Source organism: Leptonychotes weddellii, chromosome 10, assembly GCF_054177405.1.
Source record: "Leptonychotes weddellii isolate Sample4059 chromosome 10, ASM5417740v2, whole genome shotgun sequence".
In the NCBI taxonomy this organism is placed as follows: Eukaryota; Metazoa; Chordata; class Mammalia; order Carnivora; family Phocidae; genus Leptonychotes; species Leptonychotes weddellii.
Window position 1 is genome coordinate 62,566,523 of NC_138378.1, and position 10,724 is coordinate 62,577,246.

General features: G+C 39.8%; 1 protein-coding gene across 2 annotated transcripts in view; it reads right to left on the reverse strand.

Moving 5' to 3' along the window:
* Positions 1-3,073: 3,073 nt before the first annotated feature.
* The window catches only part of PSME4 (proteasome activator subunit 4), a 111,692-nt gene continuing 104,041 nt past the window's right edge, over positions 3,074-10,724 (reverse strand). For both annotated transcript variants that reach the window (XM_081832018.1, XM_081832017.1), the window contains 4 exons: positions 8,153-8,315; positions 5,968-6,101; positions 5,130-5,268; positions 3,074-4,606 (listed from right to left, as the gene is read on the reverse strand). In XM_081832018.1, the coding sequence (XP_081688144.1) occupies positions 5,134-5,268; positions 5,968-6,101; positions 8,153-8,315 (432 nt within the window). In that variant the 3' untranslated portion in view covers positions 3,074-4,606; positions 5,130-5,133. The remainder of the gene's footprint in view (positions 4,607-5,129; positions 5,269-5,967; positions 6,102-8,152; positions 8,316-10,724) is intronic.

Here is a 10,724-nt window from a genome sequence, read left to right on the forward strand (position 1 = left end):
CATCTGGCCGCCTGACAGATTACAGTAGGTTTGGGCTGGAAGGTGGCCATCAGAGTTACACCTTTGAGAGAAATTATACCGGGAAAAAAAAAAATCCCAAATTGTAATAAAAGATTCTAGAGAAGAGGAAATCAGGAACTAGTTAGTACCATCAGCAAGTCTAAAGCTACTAGAATTATGCCTACAAAATGTACCAGCCAACAGTGCCAAATGGAGCACAGGTTTAGTAGTAAAAAAAAAAAAAAAAAGTCAAATCTGCGAAGGAACAAGCAAGGCTGACTATAAATGTTAAAATATGAATGGGCTGGGGTACCTGGGTAGCTCAATTGGATTCTTGATGTTGGGCTCAGGTCATGATCCCCAGGGTGGTGAGATCCGGTGGGGATCTGCACTCAGCAGGGTGTCTGCTTGGGATTCTCTCTCCCTCTTCCCCCTCCCCCCACTGCACTCTCAAACAAATAAATCTAAAAAAAAGGGGGGCTATCAATTTGCAGGGAAACAGGCATTCTAATACTATCATTGGCAATGCAAATTGATACATGTGCAGGTGGAGGAAAACAATGTATCAGAGCAATTACAGTATTTAGATTCTTGACCTAAAATTTTACTCCCCACAATTTACCCTGAGGAAATAATTGAAGAATTTAAGCATTTAGTTATGAAAATGTTTTTTTAAGATTTTATTTACTTGGGGGGTATAGAGAGAGAGCAAGCAAGCTCAGAGGGAGAGGGAGAAGCAGACTCCCCTCTGAGCAGAGAGCCCCACTCGGGGCTCGATCCCAGGACACTGACTGAGCCACCCAGGCGCCCCGAAGTTACGAAAATATTCATTGCAATGTAATCTGGAGTAGAGAAAACTGGAAACCCTGATGTTCAACAATGGGGAAAAATTGAACACAAGTGTATTAACAAGACAATGGTCTTTGTGCACAAAAATAACTCTGAAGACTATGTAGAAAAAGTTGATTTTTCAATAAAACAAAATTCCTTAGTAATCCTCTCTGGCCTCACCACTAACCACAACTGGTTTTCCAAAGGGCTTGGCAATGCCATGTATCTGGAGTATTTGAAAACAGCTTTCTCATCCTATTTATTTTTTTCACCAAAACTTTCATTTACATTAAGAGACTAGGTGGGTAAATTTTCTTCCTAAATATTGAAACATAATTTGCAGTCTTTGTTTTTAAAGGATCCATTCAGGAATTAGATTAGGCGTGACAACCTCAAAGAAGACTTTCCCCCTCCCCGACCTAGAAACCTACCTTGACTGTCTTCCACGTCCAAACAGTAGTGACTTCTCAACTTTGGCCTGTCTTCCTCATCCTTAACAACCATTCCCGCCGCGGTTCTCCATTTTTTTTTTTAACACAACATATATTTAAGAACTACCTTAGACAGTAGTAGCCATCCACCCCTTTTCTCTCCTGCATCCCTTTAAGTCTTCTTCCACTGGTAGAAAATTTAGGGAATTAAGTCATTCACAGTATAACCTGATCGGGTATCAAGGTAATAAGCAACATCTACACCTGGTGTCAGAATCACATGGGGCAAATGTTAGAAACTCAGATTAAAGAATCCTGTTTCTAGGTCTACAGTGGGCCTTAAGAACCTTCACCAGAGGTTTTCAATTCTTTTTTTTTTGTAAAGATTTTATTCATTTAAGACACAGAGATAAAGAGAGAGAGAGAGAAAGCATGAGCAGGGAGAGAGGCAGAGGGAGAGGGAGAAGCAGGCTCCTTGCTGAGCCAGGAGCCCGATGTGGGGCTCGATCCCAGGACCCTGGGATCATGACCTGAGCTGAAGGCAGACGCTTAACCATCTGAGCCACCTAGGCACCCTGGTTTTCAATTCTGATGCACAACTGAAACATATGGAGCTTTTAAAAGACATTGACGCCTGGGGCATCTGGATAGCTCAGTGGGTTGGGCGTTGGACTCTGGATTTCAGCTCAGGTCATGATCTCAGGGTTCTGGGATTGAGCCCCACGTGGAGCCCGCAAGGGGCTCGGAGCTCAGCAGGGAGTCTGCTTGGGATTCTCTTCTCCCTCTCCCCCACCTCATGCAAGCACGCTCTAAAATTGACACCTGAGCCCCAACCAGAGAAATTCTGAGCCCAACATGTCACAGCAGGTGCCCAGTAGCTTTTATTTTCTAAAGTTGCTACTTAATGGCGCCTGGGTGGCTCAGTCATTAAGCATATGCCTTCAGCTCAGGTCATGATCCCAGGGTCCTGGGATCGAGCCCCGCATCGGGCTCCCTGCTCTTCAGGGAGCCTGCTTCTCCCTCTCCCTCTGCCTGTCGCTTCCCCTACTAGTGCCCTGTCAAATAAATCATTAAAAAAAAATAAAGTTCCCACTTGAGGAACCTTGCTAAGGCATAGTTTCATACAGCTTATTTTAGAAAAAGCTGAAGTGGTTAATATATGTAAAGCCTCACTACTTAAACTGTGATCTGAGGGCCAGGCATTGATATCATGAGCTAGCAGCATGAATTAAAATTCACATTTTAACAAAGTCCCCACGTGATTCTCAGGCACATCAATGTGAGAATCAATGATCTAGACCAGTGCTGTCCAACAGAACTTTCTGTGATAAAAGTGTTCATCGGTGCTATTCAGTAAAGTAAACCACTAGCCACAAGTGGCTAATGAGCATTTGAAATGTGGCTACTGAGACTGAGAAAATGAGATTTTAATTTATATGTAAGTAGTCATAGGTAGCTACTGGCTACTGTACTGGGCAGGTCTGATCTAGATAATTTGGTTTGGTTAGAGGGCATGCATTTATGGACCCAGATCTATGGACGCAAAAGGAATCCATGAGAGTCACTGCCTACAGAAACTGTCTTTTTTTTTTTTATTTTTATTTATTTATTTGAGAGAGAGAGAATGAGAGAGAACACATGAGAGGGGGGAGGGTCAGAGGGAGAAGCAGACTCCCTGCCGAGCAGGGAGCCTGATGTGGGACTCGATCCAGGGACTCCAGGATCATGACCTGAGCCGAAGGCAGTCGCTTAACCAACTGAGCCACCCAGGCGCCCTGTCTTTTCTTCTTAATGAAGACAAAAGCCAGGTGTTAAAAACAATCCATTTATTGGGTTTTAAACTAGTTACACAATTGAAATTGTCAGTTTGGCACTACTCTATACAGGGATTACGCCTGTGTACGCAGACAATTCAATACTGTACCAGGACCTCTGCTGAGCTTAGGTCTGTATGGAGTCATTCAGCAAGTAGATACTAAAAAATATACTGTAGTGTTCCTTTAAGGAAGACTGTACAGGGTGTGTTGCAAGAGGACATTCACTAACTTGTGAATTACTTTAACCTAGAAGATACCTTGCATTCTATAAACTTGTCACAGGCAAACATGTGGTGTTTGCATTTAGCGATGCACACAAAATGTCACATAAAAATCCAGACATTCTAATGATAAATGAACTCAAAACCCCCACACCTCAGCTTTTGTAACATGAAAAGATAGAGAAAATAATTTAAAAACACAAAAAATGGCATTCAGTTGGTACAAAAGCCAAAAAATCACTATAGTAAAGAGCTACATGTGAATCTTTACAAATTAATTACACAATGCTGCTGCGTAAAAGGTTGCATCTGTACAGTCTTGCCAATGCTATCTCTACAGTTTATACAGTCTTTTACATCTATATAACATTTATTAATAAACAAGTCAATTAAATATAAAGACTTATTTAGTCTCTCAACGATTCTGCAAGCAAAAAAAAAAGAAAAAAAGAACAACAAAAAAAAACCTTACAGAATTTCCACAAATACAGCAGTCTTCCATTAGGTGAAATATAACAGTTTTCAAAGAGGGTTGATCAAACAGTATATGTAAAGAATACAGGTAAAAATCAACCAGTCAGGGTTTTTATTGTTTTTGTTGTTTATTTTCAAAATCACACATTGTATACACACACAACAATCAATCAAAAATTTATTCACCAAACCCCCAGTTTTTCAGCAACTGCTCTTTCTAATCAGCACCAAAAACTCCAGTCTGTGGGAAGCACGTGGACACAGCCTTCACTTCTGTGTCTTGGTGGCGCACTCCATCAGGTCCTTGGCTAGATTCGAGACTTGCTCTCTTTTCCTTCCCTCTTCATAGCTCTCCAGACCCAAGGCTCTCAAAGGCTTCAATTTATGGCCCACAGCCGTACTACCCTCTACACCCAACAGCCATTTGGAAAAAATTCAAAATAATTTGAGATGAATGAAATGACGGGACCTGTACTACAGATAGGTATTCTCCATTACAAGTAAACTGTTTCCTAATGAGTTCCTAGACTCTGTTTGGTCTTGGATGCCATGATCATACTGGGTAATTATTTCTAGTCTGAGACATTGCAGCTTTGTCAGACGCCTCAAAGAAAAAGTGATCAATATTCTGGAGTCATTTCCAGACAAGTTAGGTAATCAAATGGCAGCTGAGAACCTGTGGAACGGAGACTAATGAGACCAAACACAGAAGCCACCAAAATGATGAGAGCTCAACAAAGGCAGAGTTTTAAAACCTGCAGAGAGCCGCCACATATGGTACCTGAGGATCTGGAATTTTTGATGAAAAGAGCTTGAAGTGAGGACTACTCATCTGTATCAGGGAGGAAAAAAAATCTCGGTTAGACAACAGGACATCCAACTCTAAAGTCCAGTAAGTGTGGAAACGTTTCTGGGTTCTCCTCTTTAATTCAGGATGGAAAAGAAATACTTAAGAATCCAGATAAAATGTTCTCATAACTGTATACAACCTAGGGTCCTCAGGGCAAACCCAAAATGCCCAGGCCCCACTCAGGAGGCAACCAAGAATAAGATTTCTTTAAACTAACCATTCCCAGGCTACTAAGGCCACTCATTTATAAAGGTCCAAAAGCAGTCACATCAATTGTCTGCTTAATACCTGAAGCAGAGAAACAGAGAAAAATTCTCTGGGAACTTAAACTTCCACTGGTCATAGCAAAAGTTGTATTAACAAATTTTTTTATCATCTAAGTAAGGACATCTAAGAATGTCAGCAAAAATAAAAAACTTATGAACACCCATGTCTCAATCATCCAACCAAAGACATCTACCTGAGGCTGTCAGACTTCTTTAAACTCAGCATTTTGCCGACTTACCCTTCTATGCATAATAGCACGGTGACACAAGGAGATCAGTGAGAACAAGCAGCTGGTCATCTGTGAATTGCTGTTTGTGTTCTTGCCAGTTGTCATGGTGCGTCCTCCGGAAATTGGATAAGGTCTTTTTTACAGTCATCTGTAGAGTAGGCAACGCACATACATTTTATTTTAACCTCTGAAAGATTAGGATTATATTTAGGATAACTTTGGCTACGTAAAAATCCTTCTAGACTTCAGATGTCACACTTCACCGAGTGCTGCAAAACCAACAAGCCAATTGTAACTTCGCAAAGCCACCGAGCTCACTTCTTTAAAATGACTAGCTGCACTTTAGGACAAGCTCCTGGCACTTACATCACGCTATTAAACCAGTTTCAATACACACCTACGTCTATTTCCCAAGTGAGAAGGACAAAGTCATTGGTCTTTGCAGCCGTTTAGACACAGCTGTTCTTTAAATAATACCATCACAATTTCCTGTTTAATATTAGCTCCCGGTTAGATACTTCCTAGATATCAAATGTCAGTAAAATAAATGTATAAAGATTAACTATCCTGACAACACTGACAATATTTTACTTCCACTGGACTGGGAGAGACAGAAGCTTTATTAATTTCCTTGCTACCAAAAGATCTCAAATACACAAGAAAGCAAGGCCTCCACAAGACCTTACTCATCACTGTTGAGTAGGCTTAGCCCTGGCTGACGTAGTAGTAGCAGCTTTCTCAAAGCAGAAGGTCCAGAGTGAACAGGAAATTATTAGTAAAATGATTTCTTACGAAAGCATTACCAATATAGTATGTGTGCAAAGAAACTAACAAGGAAGAATTTTACCTCAATAGGCTGCGGATCATTCAGATGTGCACTGAGATTCATAAGGAGCTGGGGCATCCAGGTGGGAACGTCATAGGGACTAGAAAGAACACATGCACCAAGTCCTAGCACCCCAGCATGACGTTTGACCAACTCTGAAAAAACAAAAAAACCACACCAATATATGTGCAAATATTTACGGGACTCTATTGCACATGTCACAGTGAAATAAAATTAGTTTTCGATGAAGCAAGTTGTTGTCAGTGTGTGAATTTCTGCATTTAAAATCCCTCTGTGTGCACACAGACCAAAAACATGATTTTGAGGCTGAACTAAAGACATCCTATAGCTGTCCCTCAATGATAGTGGAATTAGAGCTAGGTCAGAAATGTGTCACTTATTTGCTAGAACTTACACAATAATAGTTTTGATCAATTCATATCATATGCAAAAGTGCAATCCCTGATCCTAAAACAATCTCTAATCAAAATTAGACCCCACTTTTCTAGATGGGATCCACAGAATGGATCAATTCATGAGGTAAACATACTATATATGAGGAATGTCTGTAAACAGAGCTGTAATGTGTCTGTATTCTGCAGGGTCTCCATTCTTCCTTTTTTAAAAAGATCTATTCTTTCTCTAGTGATAGAAGTTACTGCTTTCAAATTCTCCTGTTTTTCTTTAGAGTTGTGTGTGTGTATTATATTCGTATACATGAAATACATGAAATAGGGAACTGAAGTTAATTCCTGCTCTCGCTACCTCTCTGTCAAATAAATAAATAAAATCTTAAAAAAAAAGATGGCCATGATTTATTAAAAAAAAAAAGGAATACGAAATAGAATTATAAATAATGCCATTTGGGATAACAAAGAGCTAAAACTACTTTGGTACTTAATTATTAAAAAATAGAGTTCTCAAGCAAAGCAACTAGAACATTCATTGTATTAGGTCACTATATGACTTAATTAAGACCCTCTTATAATTAGCACTTAAGAGCTTCACATTCCAAGCACTTCCTACAAATCCAATAAGCTTCCTACTTATTAAGAGTCTTTCTATATATTTCCCATTCTTCCTGTGACTGTAGTTAGCAGTGGCAAGGTCAGACGGCTCTTTGCAATTGTGTTTATTTATTTATTACTATTTTTAAAAGATTTTATTTATTTATTTATTTGAGAGAGCACGAGCGGGTGGGAGGGGCAGAGGGAGAGGGAGAAGCAGACTCCCTGCCGAGCAGGGAACCTGACTTGGGGCTCGATCCCAGGACCCTGGGATCATGACCTGAGCCAACAGCAGAGGCTTAACTGACTGAGCCACCCAGGCACTCCTATTTGTTTATTTTTTAAAAAAAGATTTTATTTTTAAGTCATCTTTACACCCAACATGGGACTTGAACTTACAACACTGAGATCAAGAGTTGCATGCTCCACTGACCAAGTCAGCCAGGAGCCCCACAATCATGCTTAAATGTCTCTCTTTTTTTTTTTAATAAAGATTTTATTTATTTATTTGAGAGAGAGAGAATGAGAGACAGAGAGCACGAGAGGGAAGAGGGTCAGAGGGAGAAGCAGACCCCCTGCTGAGCAGGGAGCCCGATGCGGGACTCGATCCCGGGACTCCAGGATCATGACCTGAGCCGAAGGCAGTCGCTTAACCAACTGAGCCACCCAGGGGCCCCTTAAATGTCTCTTTAAATGTGACATAATCAGATCTGATTCTCCTGTTTATCTTCATGCTCAATTAGAGTAGAAGCTCCTGTGAGGACTCTTCTCACCCTCTCACCAAATGCCCAGTGAAGTAGTGAACAGTCCCCTCTCCAAGTACAAGCAAGGCTTGTTTTGTTTTCTTAGTATTTTCCTAGTACATCCACACCTAAGCTATAAAATCTAAAAGCAAATACTTTACACTCTCCAAAATAACTCATTCTACACAGCTCTTTATATAAAGTGATTTCATGTGGGCAGGCAGACCTGACTCATTGTAACAGGTGTGTCTCAGAGCACAGGTTCCTCTGTGCCTCTCAATTTCGCTCTTCTGTTCCAGGTCTTGCCCACTGTAGGCAAAGCTTATTAAAAGCAGGGGCAACTATTCCCAGTACCTAGCAAAGACCCAGGGACACACAAGTATTCAATAAATATCTGTCTGAGTAAGCATGGTTAATTCCCAAACGGACGTGGGTATTTTATACCGGCACTGTTACCTGCAGAAGGAATCGTGTCTCCTACGGAACCAGGGTCTCGCTTTCTTTTCTTCGGTAGCTTCGTTTTGCAAAGTTGCTCAAAATGAATCTGCAGAGGACTGTCCATGTTAAGGAAGTTACACTGTAACAGACCGCTTAAGGTGGTAGCAGCCATTTCTCGAACCTGTAGAGATAATCACTTCTTTCAGAGTGGAGATCCTAACCCTCAGGGGAATGCTGGAGGCTGGGAGGGTGGCGGTGGGCACGGGGAGGGGGACGGGGGACGGGGGACTTCCCCGGACTTCTGTGTGCAAATTGTGTGAATGCTCTCATGCCAGTTCTTCCGGGAGATTTCATCAGATTCTCAACAGGTCTGTGGCCTCAAAATGGATGAAAGCCACTACATTAGAGTTATGCAAAATTAAATGTCTCAATAAATTATTTTCCCACTGACCGGCAGTTGTCCTTATCAGGGCTGTAACTGTAAAAGCAGTGCCAGAGCCTAACATTAAGATGGATTTTTCCTGGACTCTGCATCTCTGCAAACTACTGCTGTTTTCTTCAGTAACACAGAGGACAGTCAATTTGTATAAGTGGCATATGTTGTAGATTTATGTCCAGTTTACTTCTTAGGAATTTCACAGGCTGCTGTCAGACTACAGTTTACCCAAGTACCAAATGCAGAGCAGAGCACAGTCCATTTCAAAATGGAATGGGAACTCAAGTTTTGGGAAAAAAACAACAACAAAAAAACCAGTAAAATGCTATCATCTCAACAGGTATCACAAAATTCCTGCTAAGCATTCATAAAGATAGGCAATAATTTGGGGGAAAAAACTCCACCGTTTTTTGTATTGTTTATTGCTTCAAAAGGTTTTTTCTTAAATGTTGTAGGGTTCGACAGTTTTGGGGTAACTTAACATTTTCACTATACTAGTAAATGAATTACATTATAAATTGTTTTACTACATCATACTTGGTCGCGTTATTTCCTTTTACACCACGATTCATTTTTATATTCAACTATTGATTAGAATGCTTTCAACTTCTCACTATTGTGCTAAAAATATTCTTAATTTATATAATTTTTTTCCATATTGCAATGTATTTTCTTAGGATAGATTCTAAGAACTGGGATTACTAAATTTTAATGTATGAACAACTTTACTGTTAATTTTGTGGCCATCAGCTACTTTTCAAGAGCCAGTGCTAACAGACTATGACACAAGACTAACGTGGAATACTCGGTATATACCTTGCCGACCTGTTATCATCATTATACGTTTTGTTTTAAGTAGGCTCTACGCCCAACATGGGGCTTGAATTTATGACCCTGAGACTGAGTCACATGTTCTGCTGACTGAGCCAGCCAGACACCCCTGAAAGTTTTTCTTTAAATCCAATAGTTTTCTTTAAACATTTTTCATTTAGATTATCACAAAGTTTTTTCAGTATTATCATGAGTAGCTCTTGCTAATTATTACATCACTGATACTCAGTACTCTGTTTTAAAAATATGACAGAGGCAGCTGGCTGGCTCAGCTGGTAGAACATGAAACTCTTGATCTTACAGTTGTTAGTTGGAGCCCTATGTTGGGTACAGAGATTATCTAAAAAATAAATAAATAAATAAATCTTAAAAAAATATAATAGCTTTAATGAATGTCATGGCTTTACTTATAGTAACAGTTACACTTAAGCCTACTACATGGAATATAAAAATAATTTATGAATATGTTCTACAACAAGGTCCAGCAAACAATAAATGCAATTTAATGTAACTGCTGTAATATTTAAAATTAGGAAACACTGATTTTCAAGATTTCCACCTTTTCATTTCTATTCCTTTAGTTATTAAAAAATACAAGTTAAAAAAATTACAGACAGCTCTAAATACTGTAAGCCTGCTGTAGCTGTTATAACCAATTGTGTGTGAGTACCTGAGGGGCTAGCAAGATCTGCTCCCAGAACACAAGAAAGCTGGACTGCAAAATGAACAGGCTCATTAGGGAGGTGGAAAAATTCCCATTCTCAGTTTTCTATGGATGCAATCTATTTTCAGTGCTCTCAAATAGAATATATAATTACTGGGAGTGCTCCACTACATAGAAAACCCATAAAATTTTTAAAAAAGTACAGATTTCACAAAAATTTCAATTACATTTTCTTTACCTAAGGCCAATTTCAAAAGTTGTAACTTATTCCTTATTTATTACAACATACTTTTCTTACATTACATTATATTAAGAGATATATCTTTTTGTACAAAATACTAATATAACTTCACCACAAAGTTGCCTTTAATTTTTCTACCAAGGGAAATAAAAAGGGGCAAAAATCTTAACTGGATAATAGCATTTGTGGGTAGATTTTTTTTTTTTTAAGTGAAAATCATTTTTTTTTTTTTTAAAGATTTTATTTATTTATTTGACAGAGAGAGACACAGCGAGAGAGGGAACACAAGCAGGGGGAGTGGGAGACGGAGAAGCAGGCCTCCCGCGGAGCGGGGAGCCCGACGCGGGGCTCGATCCCAGGACTCTGGGACCATGACCTGAGCCGAAGGCAGTTGCTCAACAACTGAGCCACCCAGGCG